The sequence below is a fragment of the Vanellus vanellus genome (assembly GCF_965231255.1).
Source record: "Vanellus vanellus genome assembly, chromosome: 19".
NCBI lineage: Eukaryota > Metazoa > Chordata > Aves > Charadriiformes > Charadriidae > Vanellus > Vanellus vanellus.
In genome coordinates this window covers 4454899-4474553 of record NC_138924.1, presented here as the reverse complement: position 1 = coordinate 4474553, position 19655 = coordinate 4454899, and the positions used below count along the sequence as shown (strand labels likewise).

Sequence of the window (19655 nt, the reverse complement as noted above, 5' to 3'; positions counted from 1 at the left end):
ATTAGCTTTTAATTCATTTATTTTGAAACTGTAGTGCCATAAAGCTAATCAAAGGGGGCAGAACCAAAGGCAGAATGAAACAGGCCCGGAGGAGATATTTAGGCAGCTAGCAGCCGAGTGCCAAGGCCAGCCAACAGCTCAGAAACCAGCTCTGAAGATGCCTCTGACCATGGAGCAATCAACAGCTGGTTGGTGCCAGCACCCCCAAAAAGGTGCTCTCTTTAGCCATGTTTCACAATGAAGCCAACAAATAGAGAAACAACCTCAACTTGTTTTGTATCACTCCAAATCCACACCACCACACAAAGCTGCCAGCCACTCCAACCACTCTTGCACCCAGAGCCGTGGCCAAACCTCCGCCATGCAGCCCTTCAGAGAGAAGGCTGCTACTACACAAGGCCCTTCGCTCTGCGAGGCTCCGAAGACTCCAGCTCTGCCCGAGCTCCACGAGGCCAACCATGGCCACCAGCTGAATTGCTTTTATGTCCAAAATGAAAGAAACACTTGCAAAGAGCTTGGAGGCCGAGATGCACTGAAAACAATGACAAAAAAGTCCTTCTTGTTACAAGCTATCTGGGAAACAATATTGCAGCTGCAAGAAAGCCCTTTCTGCACCGCTGAGTGAAGCAGCAGCAGGGAGCTGTAGGAAAGTGGCCCACTTCTGAGAAGTTGGAGAACAAATTTAAAAATCAAAACCACCCCAACTTTCAGAACACTAAATGACCCCAAAAGCAGAACTGTAGAAAACCCACGAGGAATTTACTGAACAGGAGAGGAAGTCCTTTAAGTCTTTAGTGCCCTTCCCAGGGGAACAGGACCCCTCACAGCCTCCCTCCTCCCCTGGCCCCAACCACCATTTTCACATTTCCTTCTTGCAAACAGAGCACATTTGTTTTTATACCTCCCCATGAGCACTATTCATATCACTTATGAAATATGCATTTGGGTGGGGGAGAACACTGGTCTAACCCTTTCCTGCTGTACAAACCTGGTCAACACATTGCCACAAGAGCAGCCTGCCCTATGGAGCATCCCAGCTTGTGTTTTAGGACCAAGAAAGAACAAACTCCATGTAACACTTCTGCTCTTTTCAAGCCAGCTTTCCAGCAGGCTGTGTCCGAGAAGAAGCCACACTTGCAGACACGTTTTCTGCAAGGACCTCTCCTTAGTTTAAAGCACTGCTGGGGGATGCTGTCCTTGGCGCATTGAAGAACTGATCCGGAGACCCAGCAGACACAAACTCACCGGGGAACACTGGCGCTTACATCCTCTTCCAGATATGCAGCAACTGCATGGCCACGCTGTGATGTGAGCCAGTTAATGCTGTAACAGCCCAGCTAGACAGTCAGGATAAACACTGAAAACCCTGCAACAACAGTAATTACGCGAAGACATCTGCTCCACAGCAAAGCTGGTGGCAAGCTGACATTTCATTATGGTAATATAGGGAGAGCAAAAAAAAAGCAAGGCAGGGAGTGAAGTTTCCCCTCAGGAGATGAGCTTCCTTTCAGGCAGGTGGCTGGTATCATGTCTGATACCACAGGGCTAAAATTCCCAATGCCTCAAAAAAAAAAAAAAAAATACAGGCCACCAATATACGTGGGCCATACAAGTACATCTCTGGAGCTAAGTCTGTGAAAATTGAGTGAGTTACACTAGGCAAGCAGGTACTCTACTCTTTTTATCATTTCTTCCATACAGGGAAGGAAAAAAAAAACCCACCAGACAAAGCCACAAACCAATTCGCGTATCAAATAACTATTAGTCTTGTAAAACACATTCCCTGCCTTTGCGCAATCTAATAGAAGTATAGGAAAAACACGGGCCATTTGCCAGATGCTCTGTGTTTGTTCAGTGCCCATCTCAGCCTGGTACCCAGCAGGTCTGGGCACTGCTGACTGTTAGACACAGGAAAAATATGAATGTTGAACAACAAAATAAGAAAACACATCCTCTGCAAAAATTTAAGCCAAACACTTGGGCCAACAAACATTTGGGCCTTCCAGACCAGAACATCCACATGCTTGACATGAGCGTATGGGACAGTGACAGTCTCTGACCTCGACTGCTCGCAGGAGAAAATTAGCACAAGTGCCTGTGGGGCAAAGAAGCACAGGCTGAGCTTTCAGAAGTGAGCCTGACACATCCCAGGGCTTTGCAATGCAGTGTCAGCCAGGCGCTTCTGCAAACCTGGCCCCCGATTTAAATAATAACAAACTGGGATAGGAAGGAGATGGGCACAGAGGGGAAGTGGCTGGCCAGATCAGGAGTGGCGATGCCGAGAGTAGTGTTCAACCCATACACTGTGCTGCTTTGCCATGCTGTTTGGGTGAATGTAACAAAAGTCTTGTGCCAGTTGGCTCAAAAGACTTATGCTATCTGCAAATCCTCTCCCCTACCCAGCTGCCTTGTGCAGAGGCAGTAGCCATGAAGGGAGAAGGATGGAAGACAAGAATTGTGCACCAAGTCCCAGTTGGTGTAAATGAACGAGGCTCCACCACAGCTATAAAAATTGTAAGAGCAGGAGCTCACATCTGCCAAGAAATGATTTGGTATGGAGCTGTTAACCTGATGAAGGCAATCTGAAATTGCTTTTCTGCTCCAAAGAAATACAACTCTTAAAGTCCCTGTCTGCCAGCTGCTGTGGGTGTCCTCTCCTGCACAGCTATCCAAAATGGGCTTCAGCCTTCAAAATGCATGGTCTTATCCTCTCCTGTGCTGTGCCTTGCCACTGGTACAGTTCAGCACAATACAGAGCTGCAGAAAGAGTAAAAGATTTCCCCCAAAATCATTCTCAAGTCCACTTGTAAGCAATAGGAAAAATATTGGCTTGTTTGAGAGCTGTAGAAAGTAAGCAGGACTGCTCATCTGCAGGACATCAACACCACTAAGTGCAGAAAAACTTTCAAACCCACTAACTTCTGTTGCAAGTCCAGATCTCTTGCAGGTAACGCATTGCGGGGAGAACAGCAAGAAAGTTAATTCAGCAGGGCTGGCCAAAGGCTGACTGGCTGAGCAGCAGGACGTACCTGCAGTGACACACACTGTGAAACGAGCCCAGGGACAGAGCTGTCTTGCAGGGAAGGTACTTGTTAAACCAGCATGATCTGCATTTCCAGCACAACACACAGAGGAAAAGGTGGTGTTATCCCTGCAGAACTCCAGAGGGAGAGCTAAGTGTCTCAGAAATAAAAGCCTACCACTAATGATACCCTCCAGACTGCTAATGACTGTACTGAAGGGACAGCCACACAACCCATGGAGTCACCCAAGGGGAGCAGGTGATAGCCACAGTCAAACACAATCACAAATTAGGCCTCTAATTTTACCAGCCCTAAGCATCTGGGAGCAAGTTCCTTCCCTCTGTAGACATAAGAGCAGCAGGTAGGAAAGGCAACTTTGTTAGGATTGCTCTTCAGTGTCACTGGAAGCCAGGACCAGAGGTCCCAGAAACAAAACTCTTGTCCCATCCTTGGGACTAAGGACACGTTGTGACACAGCCACTAGGGAACAGCAGCAGGGCTGCATCAGGCACAGTAGAGAAGGAAAAGCGCTTTCAACACAAATAAAACCCCAAATGCGCATTCAAGGACCATAAACTAAATATCTGTATCACCACATCTACATTTGCTCCATGAGTGTTTGGGGATTTTCTTTCAAATGAACACGTGACCTTCTCTTAATTCTCACCATGGGGAACTGGGAACCCCTAAGCTGAGTCCATGCTTTCCAGAGGGAACTTTGAGCTACTCCGTGTCCTACTCAAAGAGACTGGCCACAACGAGGCGTTGCCTATTTTGCTTCCAACATTACAAAAAAAGTCACAAAGCAGGCAGATGTCGGCTCCAGCAAGACTGCCCTGAGATCCACACTGTCCAGCCACAGGGATGTAAGTACTGGATGAACACAGCCTTGGGAAGGATCATCCCATCGGTTCTCCCCTCCCATGACCTGTATGCCACACACAAGGTGGACATCAACAGCCAAAAAACAGTCATTCCCATGCAAATGTACCTGTCCGCTTCCCTCCCAAGGTTAAAATCGATGCTGAGCTGGCCAAAGCAGAGCACTTTACTGAAGCTGCTTTGGCAAACTGACAAAATGGTCCCACAAGTTGCTTTTACGTGGAAAGGATTTTGCTCTTACAGCAGAGGTCAGCAGCTCTCTGGAACAACTTCTGAGATGCTATGCACTTTCTGTGCTGACAGACCAGGCTCAAAAAATAGATCAATACCTCTTCATAATGAAAATGAAACCATGTAAGATATTACAGAACTGTTAGGAGGAATCTGATTCTGCAGCGCTCCATTAAATTCAGTTTTATTAGACCCATCTTTCACTTCAGTGGAAAGGTAACAGTATTTCAAGCCTATTTGCATCTGAGTAACAATCCCATGGATTTCTAAAGCATCATCTAGGCAAAGATCCCAAAGCACATTAGAAATATGTGTTTGCTAAAAACTTCACAGCCACTCTATGAATGAAGCAGGCAGGACAGGTGAGGGCCCACATACAACATTTTCATCACAACTTGTGTTAGAAAGCTTGACCAAGCCCATCTGAAGTTGGGCTTAGTCAAACTCTGGAGCCCCAGGGTGCTCAGAAACAAGGGAAATCATGCCTAAAAGTCTAGACTGTTTCTTGACTTTGGGCATGGAGCACAGACACCCAAGAAAAGCCTGCTGAAAATTGACGCTATGTGGTGGATAGATATAACTCAGAGGAGGTTTCAGAGCACTCAGGGTGCGAGCAACAGTTGGGAAAGGACCATCTTCCTCTGTCCTCGATTTCAGACAGAGGCTCTAGCAGGTATACTGCACCTACTGCCCACAGCAGCTGGGATGAACCCGTATTCAGGTGTTCAAATTTGAGCCCATATGAAACAACTACCCAAATTAAAAGGTCTCATTGAAAATTTGGCTTTTCAGGGCTTTGTTTTGTTTCTTCATTACAATGTATTTTAATTCAGTTGCTATTAGCAGCATGGATACAATAATTTGTGTTTATGTACAAAACAGTAATCCAGAGTTTCTCAGAGCAGTGAGGATGTGCAGCGTGCCATGCGGGGGCTGCCCACTTCTCTGGCTTTCACACCTTCCCAACAGGGGCAGGAAAAAAAAAAAAAAAAAAAAAAAAAAGCACCTGCAGCTACATGAAAAGATACCTGTGACCTTGCAGCTGGTCCTTACAGCAGACCTTGTCCCAGGAAGGACTCTCTGAAAGCCTCCCCAGCAGCACACCTGGATTACTCACATCCTTTCAACAGTTTCAGGCAGCCTGTACCCACTTCTCAATTTCATCAGCACCACTAACACGGTATCTCATCCTTGGCCCTAGACAACAAGACAGTGTCTTTAAATGCCAAGAGGCTGTCACAACTGCCTGGTGGTACTCTGCCATCCAGATGCCTTCAAGCCTGCAAACACTCTGGGTGCTGACTGCATAGGGAATGGGCAACTAGCTTGTACTTCCAGGTCACAAAACATGCCCATTTTGGGCACTGCTTTGGCACATGCTGAACATCATCTCTGCGAAAAGCCAGCAGGTGACGTGGGAATGGTATTAAAAGAAAGCATAGGCTTATGCACCTCTGAACTGGGGTCAGCGTCCCTGCAGAACCAAGCTTGCGATAGTCAGAGCCAAATGACTTCAATAACTACAAAATGAAAGTCTTGCAGAAAGCCAGTACGCTAAGTATCATCACTGCTGTTAGCACACACATTGCCCCAAGAGTATCGCGCCACTCAGCTGTACCCCTCGGCAGGGCCGAGGTCCTGGAGCAACACGGCTGTAAACCATGCTGTGGCTTAGAGATCCTGCGGCACTTGTATCGCAAAGCGGCATTCAGGCAGGGGAGAATCCTCAGTGGCTGTGGTACAGCAGATGGGGCTGGAGAAAGGGGCAGATTTTGGGAAGGATCTCTGCTGCTAGGCCAGCAGGCTCCTGCCTGTGTGTGCAGCACAGCCCTGCCTGGGCTCTCCGAAGGTCTCCTGCCGCTCTGCCTCCCTGTTCCGTCACTGCTCATTAGCAAACCCTCACTGAGCACATAATTTCTTTCTGTTCAGTCTCTTGGCTGCCTTTGGTAGGACAAGCCAGCTTTTTCCACAATGTGCAACTCGTTTCACAAATGCTCCTCATTTCTAGGTACCGCAGGCTATTCGGAGACTAAATAGGCTTTCTTTTTCATTCAGAAGCAAACGCATGGGAACTGTCTGCCTAGATTAACGCCCAGTGAAGACCAAGAGGGAGCAGAGATAGGAGCGCTAGAAAGAATGTTCCTTGGTCCTTTTAAAAAAAGGTGCCTTTCACAGCATTCCCTTCCAGAAACCTTAGAGCACCAGCAGGTTAATATTAACTTGCTAAAAGCCCATTTAAAAATTATACATGTAAAACTTTGCACTGCACTGACACATCCTGCTATTTACTGAGGCTGATGGTGAATTATACTTGATTAAAAACAGAATCCCATTCCCATTCATGGGAAAAAGCAATCCATATGGTGCTACTGCAGAGTCTGCTTAGTATTACTCACATCACCCCTGTAGCAAAGAAATGATTTAACACCCTCCCAAGGAAAACACTGCACCACCAACCAGAGCTTAAAACAGAAGCCTGCTCTTTGAAGCAAGCCTCTGTACTTGTCTGCAATGCTCCACTGATAAAGAGCCAAAGGATGTGGGTGAAGGGCATTGTGCAAGGGGAGCACCTCCCCTCCCATGCTCAGCTCTTTGCAGGGGTTTCATGTAGCAGCTGGGGCGAGGATCCCAGCTCCAGTGACTACTTTGCCACTCTCTTGCCGCATCCATCAAAACTCTGCCACTTGAATATGTTGCTTCAGCCCAGGTTTTACAAAGGGGGACCCCAACACTCAGCACTGCCCAAGTGCTTTGGAAGACTTCAGCTTCTATTTGTGGTCCATCTTCAGCACCCCTCTGCCCACCATGCTCCTGGCAGAAGGGATAAGGTATAGGATACTGCTGGTAGGAAGCAATCAGGAAGAGGATGGAGACGTAGCCTTGCCAACACCTGTCCTCCAGCCCACATGAGCACACCATATCACCAGTCACAGAGGACATGCAGAGCTTCCTGCCACAGCTACACACATGCCAGTGATCAAGGGACCAGTGGGAAAGTGGGAAACAGGGTACGTGCAGCAAGTACTGTGCAGTCTGTGCCCTGGGATACATTGAACACCAAGCACAATCACATAACTGCATCGAACAACAAGAACCACCCCCAACCCCTGCCTGATCTTCCTTAAGAGGCTCTAGCATATCTCTTATCTTTTCCAACAGCTAATTACTCTCACTCTTACACAGAGTCCTCATCGATCAGTATCAGCAACACCTGCAGCTACATGAAAGGTTTTTTATTTATTATTTTTATCATTTAACTAGAGCTCTGCAAGTGACAAAACACAAGCCAGCCCCTCTTCTCCTGGTGGTGTCATTTATAACAGCCAGCACCTTGCAGCTGTAGTTGCAGCCCCCACTGCCATGCTCCATTTTGAGCAGCTCTGAACTTGCACAGGCAAGAGGCAGGAGCAGGGAAGGAGCAGGTCTCCATTCCACACTTGGGAACAGAGGTATAGATGGATCTAGCTGGGAGTCACAGGAGAGCATGCAGCAGCTCCATCACAGACTGGTGTCCCAACTCTGCTGGCCCACGTCAATATGAGGTCTGAGGAACTCACCTTTGCCAAGAGCCAACCAGATCAAACCCATCTACACCACTGATGCTTGAGAGCACCTAATCTGGGCTTATGTTGCAGTAGCTATTCTTCAGAATACACAAGCCTGTGTTGACTCAGCTGTTGCTTAAATTTCCTTTTAAGATAATGGAAATTATACTCACATATCGATGATCAAGTAGATTAAGTCTTATCTCAGAAAAGCCAGTTTTCATCTGCACATCAGGCACTTCGTTATTACTCTAGGCTTAGCGTACCAGGCTCCAGAGCATTGCAGGCACTCATACAGACACCCTGCAGAGAACTGTTCCTGGAAAGGTAACTTCCCAACAGCTTTAGCTTCAACCCCATAGCTCATACAGACGAGACAAGCATTCCTCTCAGAAGGGGACCAGAATTCCCACCCTTAGTTTCCCTAGACACAGTTGCAGTAGGGAAATTGTGCCTTTTCTACAGAGAATGCAGGAAATAACATTTTTTCTTCCTTTCAGCCACGCTGACAGCAATTGTTTCAGCTTCTCATGAGCCAGATAAAATACAGAGCTTGCAGCTAAACAGCAGAAAGGACAGCTGCTGTGCTTCATCTTGACTGTGCAAGTCAGCAGGGTTTTCCCCTGGGTCAAGCTTGTGTGCGTGTTGTGTGCTAAGTGTCTGCTCCTGGCTAGTGTCACAGCCAGGCTACCTGCTTAGACAGACCTTTTGTTTGCTAATTATTAGTCCTTACTTCAGCTCCTACTAAACAAATCTACTTGCGTCCCAATTCTAAAACAAAACTGGGATACCTGCATGGCACATCCCTCATGTCTTTTGATGGAGTACGCTTCTCTCTCACCAGCTCTCCTGCAGCTCCCATGTATGTCTCCTGCCACTGGAGAAGAGCTGAAGGTATCTACTTCTTGTGTTGAATCAAACATCTGCTCACAATAAAGAAAACATTTCTGGCCAGGAGACAGCAACCTGACACTGGAAGAAAATCCTCCTGTCTCACGCTTCACCTGGTACTGGTTTCCAGTGTTCGTCTGCCAAAGCAAACTGGCATGACACCAAGTTCACCTTCACTCAGCAAACCCATTTACTGTGCAGTTATCAAATATAAGTTACCATTCAGTCAATCCAGAAGGAAATTTTACTGCCCTCAAGTCAAATCTGTATTCAGGTATCACCATATCCAGGATATCAGAAATAAGACAGCAGAATAACTGTCTTTTCCCAGCAAACCTGTAAGCTTTGAGGGGGGGGGGAGGGGGATGGGGATGGAGGAATAAGTCAACTCCTGCAGTATTTTCAGCCACATTTACTGTAGAAGATAACTCTGAAATACTGTTGTGCCCTCAGTTAATAAGGCTTGGGGGGCTCCAGGACTGCTTTTTCTAACAGATGGTGAAAGGAGTGGAAGGACACTTGGCACAGACACTCCACAGCCTTGAAAAGCCACCCCGAATTAAGATGTGTTTGAGGTCTATAAACCAGGGGTGGCACAGAGAGGGCACGATTGTTCTTAAGTCACTCCTGGCATCAGCTGAAACCTGCATGATCAGACGCAACCCCAAATGGGAACTGCACCCCACAGTATGTAACTAGGAGGTAGCAGACAAAAAGATTTACACAAGTTTAAAGAGGAACTGGACAAATGAATGGAACAAGAGGCTGTTAGATAAAAACACAACCTTTGGCCGAGGAAATGCCTGAGCCACCAATCCCGGGGTGCTGGAAGGCATTCTGTAGGGTGCATGGCCACATGCCCACCTGGCCAGTGCTGCTGCTGGGTCCCAGCTCCGACACACCCTGAGCTGACCTGCAGCCGCCTGGTTCTGCAGGGGAGCACTGTACTCACCTCCAGCTTTCAGGATTGTCTCCTCCTACAACCATTAATTCCTTTGGTGACTATTCGCTATCCAGCACATCTATTTCTGCTGAGGATCATTGTGAAAGCAATGTTTGCCTTACTAGAACGGAGACTGAAGCTTAAATAAGCCCAGATAAGCACGACTAGAGGGAAGTTAGAAGCGGAAAGGGAGGTAATTGCACACATCCCCAATTCACAAAGATGCTTAAGCACATGCCTTAGTTAATGACACCAATGATCCAGCAAAAAACTTTTCCATCCAAAGCACTTAAGTACATTCTGAAATGACCACTCCAGTGGTACTTAGGACACACAGACGACAGCCTGCCTCCCCAGTTCACAAGGGGGTATGTGCAATGCCGTCAGTGCTGGGGAAGTCTTGCAAGCAGAAGGAAAAGGACTTTCCTTCATAGGGCCCATTTTACCAGGACAGAAATTAAAGTTCACATGTGCTTAAATGACTCCTGAAGTTCAGGTTTAAGCCCACGTTTAAGACAGGCATATGAAAACAGAACAGGCGAACTGTTAATATTGCCACACTTAAGCTTAAAATATTTTCCCAGCAGTTCTGGGACCAGAGGAAGGGATACTCTAGCATGGGCAGATCTCCCTGGCTCTCAGACCTTGAACCTGCCTCTGGTCCTTCATTGCTCAATGAACAAGGCTGGGACTGTGCATGCATCAAAGCACACTTCCCAGTAATAAACATACTAAACCCAGAGACCCATCTAAAAGCAGTCGACAAGGCAAGGCAGCACTGTGCCACTGCCTAGATGGGGAAGCTCTCGGCTCTCTCCAGAGAATCTGTCCTTGCCTCCCACCGTGCCCAAGCCAGGCTTTCCACCTGGTGCAGGGAGTTTCTGCTCTCATCACACTGACCACTGCCTCTCACCAAACACTTCTCTCCAGAGCCAGCCCTCTCACAGGAGGCCTCCACCCCAGGCAAGCATCATTAACAGCCAGTGGCATCCAGTCCCCACAGACACACAGCAGCCACGGACCACATGCCACCTCCAGTAATTTAAAAGGTCAGCCCATGTCTCCTCCATCGGCTTGGCTCCTGCATCCCCTTCCTGCTCACCACGTACCATTCAGAGGGCAGCACACTGGCCTGGATTAATGCCTTGTAGGCTCCCACAGGAATCCAGATTGCAACTTCTAATTTAATAAAACCCAACCAGCAATGATGCATTTGCTGCTGAGATGACTGCGAGCTTCAAGCAGCTGCATGGTTATTGAGTCTCCCAAATTACATAACAATTATGTATGCTTACATTAAAATTACCTTGCAATCACTGGATTGCCTGGCAACACTTCTCCTTCAGCGTGCACAAACGGTGCACTTTTCCTCTGTAATTACATAATAATTGCCATGCATTTGCCCAGCAGTTCTGAGAGAACACCATTTTTAACTTTCATTCGCTAATAAAATAAGTGGTTACTCAATAGCCCAAAATAAAGCATCCTATTGTTCCTGTTGTTGGGAGTGCTTGGGCATCCTATAATTTATTGCCCTGGTTCACTCCCTCTTCCTAGGACTACCCACACTTTGATTTTTTTTTTTTTTCCTTTTTCATTATCTTCTAAGCTTAAAGTTTCCTCCGAGCAGTAACTATTACACCAGCAGCATTCAGCACAGCAGAGCTTGGATCTCCCAGCTGAGGCATATAGGTTCTGCTATAATATGAATGCTAATGAGAATACAAAAAGCTGCAGTCATCACCCTTCAAACTCTACTGAAAAAAGTCTTGTGCTTCCCATTCATATATACATTTCCACATACATATATACATTTCCACTGACTTCCTGGAGTGACCTGACTGATTTTGGCAGTACCTGGAAAACTTCTGAACCATCAGACTTGCAAACATTGATTTCATTCCTACCCACTGGTTTTGGACAAACAAAATGAGGTGGTATTGCATTTCAATATGGAGATGAACCAGGGCATTGCAAACCACCTTCCACCTTGGCAATGTCCATCACACTCAGAGACTTGTTCTCTGCAGGTGTTTGAAACCAGGTGAGTCTTCAACAAAAGCCCTGTAGAAGTGGGGGGTTTGCTTTAGCTCCAAGGAGCTGCTGAGGCCGCAGGGACCACCAGAGATTGACGAAATGAAGGCAGACATGGCTAAATGCAATACTGCAGCATAAAACATTCCTTTTGAGTTTGACACAGCTACACGTTGGCTTTTTGCAAGCACACTTGAAACTCTTTCTGGTTTGTGAAAGAAGCAGGTATTTAATGCCTAAGGTTGAAACAGTTAGAAAAAGTCTCACCTTGGACTAAACAGGGAAGGTGACATGGCTCTGTCTCACACGTCTGACCTTTCACAGTTTGCACTGCTCATTGACTGGGGATGACGATCGCTTGCTCAAGCATCCTCATCTCTCCCTGCTGGCTGCTCTGCCTTCAGATTTGCCGCCAAAACTGTGTGTTTGCACTGCCAAAGTAAGCCAGGTTTATAAAAAGTTGCCATGCCTGAGAGATGCCAAGCTAACCTAGATCAGCCTCCAGGAACCTGGCACAGGGCAGTTACCTCTGCTGTCATGTCAGCACAGCAATAACCTCAAGGATGGTGTAGACAAGCTGCTGGATGGAAGAGCCAAACCAAAGGCCACCTATGCCAGCACCCTGTCTCCTGCTGGGGTCAATAGCTTGGGGAAAAGCACCAGGCAGAGAGAGGTAACACCTTCAGTACCCACACTCTCTGCTTTAGGCAGCCCAATGGCAAACTCTCCCTGCATCCTTATATTTCATGGTCCTTCATGCTTTTGTCTACTACAGACTTGTGTCATCACTTTGAGCCCATTTAGTTCTGGCACCTACTATCTCCTCTAGCTATGAACATCAGTTTAATTACATGCTACATGAAAGAGTAATTCCTCCTGGTTTAAACTTGCTACCTAATTATTTTGTTTGCTACCGCTCAGTTCTTGCTTTTTCAGAGACGATTCATTCCCTGTTCACCGCTTACCTGACACTTAGGATTTTATAAGCCTCTATCATATCACTCCTTTGGTCTTATCTCTGCACAGAAGATGTTCTATCTGTGCACAGATGTTCCAGGACCACCCTGACCATCCTTCTCAGGCTTTTCTCAGTTTTAGAGAGCTGTTTCTAAGACAGGCTGAGCCAAGTTGTACAAAATATTCTATTCCTTGGATTTGTAAGAGTTCTTAGATACAGACAAATAACTGTATAATGGCATTTTCTGTTTTCTTCTCTTCCATTCTCAGTAATTTCCCAAATCTTGTTAGCTTTGTTGATTGCCACTAAGTAAAGGGCTAGCATTTTCAAGAGAACTATCCAAAGCAAAGTCTGAGTGAGAACAGCTAATTTAGAGCCTGTCACGATGTATGTATTTTTAGTGTTGTTTCTCCCACTCATGTATTACCCTGCAGTCAGCAACATGGATTTTTATCTACCATTTTATCATGCCATCACTTGCTATCATGGCATCTTCCTGCCAGTCTTTGCAGTCAGTTCTAAGAATTTTTATCTTGAATAATTAGATGTCATCACCAATCTCTTTTTGTATTCTACCCTTTTTCTGGTAATTTACGAATATATTGAACAACCCTGGCCACATTACGGATTCCTGTTTAACTGCACTAGTGACTTTTCTCCATTGTAAAAGTTGTATTCCTACTTTCCTGATTGTCTAGTTATTAATCCACAAAAGGCCATCCAACCAAAGAGACTTACAAGCTTCTTTATGAGCTACTGTTAATGGATCTAATTTGGCAATTGAAACACAACGGAGTAACAAGATCACCTTGTCTACATGTTTGTTGTCTCCTCTGGAAAACTAGAAGATCTGCGAGGCATGAATTGCCTCTGAAAAAGCTGTATCAACTCTTCCTCCTCATTCAGCCATCCAACCATGGTTGATTCTTTACTGCATCAACACGCAGAGAAAGCCGTCTATGACCAGATCACTAAACTTTATGGAAGGCAGTCTACAAGAAGGACAGCAGAATCAAACACACACAAAGAGAAATGCAGCTCACCAGCAGTTTGTCTGACAATGCATCCGGTTGGTGCACAAGCAGTAACTGCAGACCAGCCAGCTCAGGGGTACCTCCATGCTACACGAGTCCCTGGTAGCACCCTGTGCATGAACTGCTCCAGCACAAGGAGCAGCACTGGGGAATAAAGGCAGAGACCTTCTGCTGGAGAAGGGAGAGAAGAGGCTCAGGCTAATGTGGGTAAGCAACAGGTGATCTGAGTTGTGCCTTCTGACTTGGTGACAATGGTGGTATGAGGCCCATAAAGAGTGGGAATATGCAGTGTAATACGTTTAGACACAGCATGGGAGTAATGCCAGCTACCAGCACCACACCACAGCACCAGGCCCTCTGACCCACACCCTCCTGCATGGTACGGATGTGTCCTGCACTCATAAGTGCCCAACTCTACTGTGCTCGCTACTTTCAGAGATCTGTCTTACAGAAAAGAAAGCAACGAGCTATTTTACAGGTATCCTCCCACTGCAGGCACAGGTCAGAAGAGAAGCCCAGCCACGAAGCCTGCAGCACAAGGTCTGCTGATTAGCAGTGAGCAAAACGCACCACCCAAGAGCCTCACATCCCCTGCTGTGGAGAGTGAGAGGTTACAGAGACATGCCAGCTCTGCTCAGAGTCCACAGGGGGAAACACCAGCCAGCCCTGGCTGCTCTGCGAGGCCCACGCTTACAAGATGCCAGCGCATAGACCACCCTACCTTGTGTCCTCAGTTCAGGGACTCCTCCCACTCTGGCCAGGTCCATGCCAGCAGAGACATGTCAGCTACAATGGGCCCAGAAAAATCCCTGCTGTCATTTACAGACCTATTGTGGCCTCTTTGTACTCTTCAGGGCAGGCGCTCAGCAAAGAATCTGGCCTCAGCCACACAGAGCAGACTTACTAAAAAACAGCAATGATAATCAAATAGGCTGCAAACAGGAACCGTGCCATTGGAGTCTCCTGATGGAGCCTGGAAACACTCTCGAGCCACCACCTCCCTGGGAAGGCACAGCAGCTCTGGGCTCTCATGCCACAGCCCTGAGTGACGAGGAGTCACTGACACTGGTGCTGCAGAGGGAGCCGACAAGGGCAGGGGCCCTCCCAGTGCCACTTGCCAGCTCTCCCCATGACCAGCACTTGCCCTGCTTAGCTGGAGACAGCAATTTGTTCCAGCTGAAGCTAACTGACTCAGTCTGCAAACACCCATTTTCTGGCTCCGCTACTGACTTCAAAGACACTCTCCAAAAAGAGATAAACAGAAGACAAAAAAAAAAACCACTATTTTCCTAATGTCCTTTCTAAGGAACTCCTGCTCCTGGCATCTGTGATACTGCCTGGGTAAGTCTGAGCTGAGTGGGGGCCACCACCAACTGCCAACCCCATTACATGCCATTAGAGGGGACTTCACTTGCTCGACTCACAGCCCACCAGCTTCTCCCCAGCTGAGCAGGAGGCCAACACACACACACTCTATAAAGCTGCTGTCAGTGCTGGTGGTACTCACAGTACTCGATGCCCAAGACGATATCTCTGAAGTAGAGCCGAGCCTGCTCCTCGCTGAAGGGCTGGTCACTCGGTACCTCCATGACAGGCCTGTTGGGAGGAGGGAGAGTAACTAAGAACTTTGCAGGATGGCAGTAACACTCCTTGCTGGAGGAGTTTCACATTCTCCATCACCATGTCCCCAGCATTGTGGGCCAGGGTCCCAAAAGGTTCCAGGTGCTGTGACACAGGATGGAGGCACTGCCATCCTTTCTGGATGTGGTGATGCCTACATTAGTGAGCTCACCTAGCGGTGACAGGTGGCTTTGCACAGTCTCTGAGCCAGCACAAGCCACAGAGCCCTCACCAACACTGGAATTAACTGCTGCTGCCTGCACAAAATAGGGCAAACACTTCATTCACTGAGAGTCCTAATGGGAAAAGTGTAGTAAAAGAACAAAACTGGATCCGGCCTTTGGTTTCTTGCTACAGCTGCTCATGGCTGTGAGCACCAGCATCACCAGGGTGTACCAGGCAGCAGTGGGACAGAGTGCCCATTGCTGAGCACTGGATGTCATGCCTGCTGAGGCTCAGTCCTGAAGCAACATCAGTGTGCAGCTAGTCTAAACCAAGGCAGAATCTAGACATGAACCACTGGCTCAAAGGTTAAGTGGGAATATTTCCAGTGCATTGTGCTAAACTGCTTTGAAAATCTATTTTGCTGTTCAGGGTTCAGCCACCACCAGAACTCAGCCATTCAGCCCTAAACAGCCGAGGTTACCTGGTCAGCTTCTCCTCTCCTTTCCTTTGTATGCTGCCACTGCTGACAGATGCACAGTATCCTCTAAAAGCCCCTCTTTTGCCTGTGCCTGCTGAAAGCTGAGGGTAAAGAGGCTGTAAGAGCTAGTCAGCATCTTCTGTTCCCCAGCAGATGAATGGCAGGAGCTAAGGACTTCATTGCACTGGGGGTTAATCCTGCTTGTGCTCCACAGCTTGACCTTGCACTTGGACATACGCCCACTGACTCAAGCTGGATATAAGGGAGTGCTCCTGAGACACTGCCCTTGCAAGCCAAACCCTGGCTGAGAATAGCCTGTTGCCAAAACGAGGCTCTGCGGCTCTTCTGCTCAGCCCCCAGCAGCAAATCCTTCTTGCAGCATTTCTCTCTTCTCCCTTGCTGCCATTTGATTGATGACCTTCATCTCCCATTTGCATTTTTCTGCCACTGCCTTCCTTCCCTCTTCCTGCACATTTTTCTGCTGCTGAAACCAGGGAGAAATAATGTGAGCAGCAGGACTGGCAGAGCCACTAATGGAGTCTAATTGCCTTCTGCTAGAGGCAGACAGGCTGTGCTCAGCAGAGCTCCACGTTCCCTGGCCACAGCTGATTACAGGAACTTTTTTTTCCTCCCCCTCTGCTACAGGATAGTCATCAGCCTGGTCACCAGGGAGACTGGGGAGCCTCTCACCAGCAACCTGCTGGAGCCAGCAGCCTGCAAGTGGCTTGTTCATGGGGTCAGAGAGAAAAATAAGCCCTTTTAGAATCTCCCCCATCCTGGGCACAGCTCTCCTGACCTCACTGTGACTCTGCAGAGCTCCAGAATCAGCACAGGTGTAGCAAAAAGCAGTGAAGAGACTCCCACCACTTTACCACTTCTCCTGCTACAGAAAAACGTGCCAATAAATCAGCCTCTCGCAATATGTTAGTGCTAGGGGCAAAATAAGGCAGCGGGTGGCAAGTAAATATGGATGCAGCCACACACCCCTTATGCCAGAGGAAGCCACGATGCAGCTGTCACCCCAGCAGAGTATTCCTATTAAAACTTTTTCTTCCAGGCACCTGATGGGGAATTGGCATCAAATTTGTCTTCCAGATCAAAGCCTGACACCAGGACATGTCCTCCCAGCCCATTACTATTCACCACATCATTCCAGGCTATAATAGTGCAAAGGCAACTACAGCTGGATTTTGCCTCCTCTGCGCTTGCCTGCAGATAGCGGTTTGACCCACTGTACATATCAAACCTTCATTTCACCTAGGAAGCTCATGATAAACACCACAAATTTCAACACAAGGGATCCCAGAAGGGCTACTTACCCTTTCCTCAGGAGGTCAAACACTGCAAGAAAAGGAAATCAAACCATGAATGAATCAGAAGAGGGGACTGGGCTTGATTTTTAGCATCTACAAAAACACATCCACTCCCATAGCTCCCATTCCCTCCTGCAAAATCAATTTATCTCCACTCACTTCTCTTCCCTCACCCATCACAAGGACACCAGAGGATGCAAAATGAAAATATACATCTCTTCAGCAAAGACAAATATCCCCACCTCCTGCCAGCTCCACACAGGGAGACAGCAGGTGATAATTTATCAACCACATTGCTGCTGCTCCCGGTGTCAGCCCTTGCTGATTTGAGCCCCGTCTTATTCAGTACCTTCAGGGAGGGTGCTTGGTGTGATATTTCTCCTAAATTGCCGATACTGAACGAGATGCTGTAAGAACATGTTGCTCTATTTGTGCTGTGTCAATCAGCAGCACAGCTACATGGCTGTCAGAGGTAAATGCTCCCTGGCAGGAGCAATTGGAAAGGATTTGTTGGTGTGAGTTGAGGTTTGTAGAGCACATGAATTTGTGTCTGATTAGGAGGTTAAATGGGTGCTTGCCCCAGCATCAGTTAGTGGCAATGTGTTTTTCTGATCCTGCCTTTGACCTGTTCTGCAAACACAAAGATCTGCCTTTAGTCCAGTAGGAGAGCTCTTTCCTCATGAATTACTAAGGAATTTCTTGCACTTCCCAAGAAATCCAAGCAGATCACCCTCCCCAAAGCACCGGGCAGCCCTGCTTACAGCTGCTATGTTAGACCAGCTGAAGGTACAAAGCCAGCCTGCATCAGCTCATCTTGCTCTCCAGGTTGAAGAAGCTGCAGCTTGTGGCAGCATTTAATTATTCAACCATCTTGTGCTATTGCAGATTGCTCCATTTTCTATCAGCACCCTCCATACCCTGTTTTCTTCCTAATGAGCACATGGCAGAGCGTGCACACAGCAGTACTTAATGCCAGCAGTAATTAGCAAAGGGCCAACTCCACTTTCTCTAGTTTTGCTTTGCCATGGGGAGCATTTCAGGAAGGAGAAAGGTACAGTTATCCTTGGCTGGGTCAGCAGCAGGAGGGAGGAAACCCACTTACAGAAGGCTCAATCCTGAGCAGTGCTGAGCACTCACAGCTTCCCCTTGCTACCAAGGGAACCGCAGAGGCAGGAACTTGATTTGCCTGCATCACTCTGCCTGAAACACTCACAGGATCCCCAGCAGAGCAAAGGGGAGCAAAAAGGTGATAGGGCATGGACAACACAGGCACAGCCACTGCTCGCTCTTGGACCCGCAGTGGGACTAAGATCTCCCACTTTTCCTGCTGCTATTGCTGCCATTTGTGGGACTGTTATCTTGCTCCACAGGCAGAGCTTGGTTTTGGTGTTTGGTTTGTTTTTTTTTTTTTTCTCTCCTCCTTTTCTGCAGCTTGACTTCCTCATGCATTTATTTTCATTCAACAAAAAAAGCTCATCTCTCCCCTTCTCTCCATCCCCAGGAGCTCAGGCCTTTTAACCAGTGGCCTCAGCTGCCCTCCCCACTACATGCACATCTGCCTTGGCTGCTACTCTGCAATGCTGCCAGAGTGCCACTGGGGCTTCAGCCTTTCAAAGGCAAAGAGCTTCATTTGCTAGGCAGACCCCCCTTTCGCAGGCAGCTTCAAAAGCATCCCATAATTATTTCATGAGAAGCAGCCTTTGAGTCTGTCTCATCAGGAAACATTACAGGGAAGCAGAGATCTAATAGGGTCAGATGTCCCCCTCCTCTGGCCCATCTCAGAGGGCACCTCAGTGCCTCCAGGTTTTGCCCAAATGGGGATTAGGCTGTGGTTGGCACTTCCAAGATTTAGGGGAGAGGAAGACAAAAATGGGTGGAAATTCCTCACCCTCTGCATAAACACAGAGCAAGCTATGTCCTCCCATCTGAGCACCCCATGGCAGAGTCTGGGGTCAGAGGCCAGAGGCAGGAGTGCTGCTATCTTAGCAAGTCCTGAGGCTCAGCAGGGTGGTTGCTGTGCCTGCAGGGGTCAGAGAGGACACCCTGAGACAAGACTGCTTTCCAGAGTTGCTACCACTATCCCCAGCCTACAGGAGGAGTCTGGAGAGATCAACCTCATACCAGGAAGATGAGAAACCATCCTGCACCCTTCCCTTCTCTCCTGGCTCTAGGACTGGAACTGACATACACAGGGGAGGGCAGAGCCGCTGTCACATCTTTTTAGTGTCCCCATGGCAAGGAGATGTGCACAGCTTTACTAAGAGACAAGGCTGCCCTACCCTACTGCAAGGAGCCCTTCCATCCCAGCAGCCTTTACAGGTGTTTAACTTTTCAGAAAAAATAAGCCTGCTGAAGTTGGTATGAGTTTCCTCCTAATATTGACCCCGAGCCCTGGTATGTCTTACTTGCATCACTAGGTCTAAGCCCAGGCTGTTCTGTTAGCATATAATGACTCACATACCCATGTACAAGTTGTCCTCTGCAGGATCATCAAGGACCTGTAATTGATAATGGAGAGGTAAGGGGAAAGGGGAAAAA

At 47.7% G+C, this 19655-nt stretch overlaps 1 protein-coding gene across 1 annotated transcript in view; it reads right to left on the bottom strand.

The window, feature by feature from the left end:
* The window catches only part of CAMKK1 (calcium/calmodulin dependent protein kinase kinase 1), a gene marked incomplete at its 5' end in the record, with an annotated part of 62266 nt that overhangs the window by 20571 nt on the left and 22040 nt on the right, over positions 1-19655 (bottom strand). The window contains 3 exons of the mRNA XM_082492866.1: positions 15049-15137; positions 17124-17145; positions 19579-19615. Coding sequence (XP_082348992.1) covers positions 15049-15137; positions 17124-17145; positions 19579-19615 — 148 coding nt within the window. The remainder of the gene's footprint in view (positions 1-15048; positions 15138-17123; positions 17146-19578; positions 19616-19655) is intronic.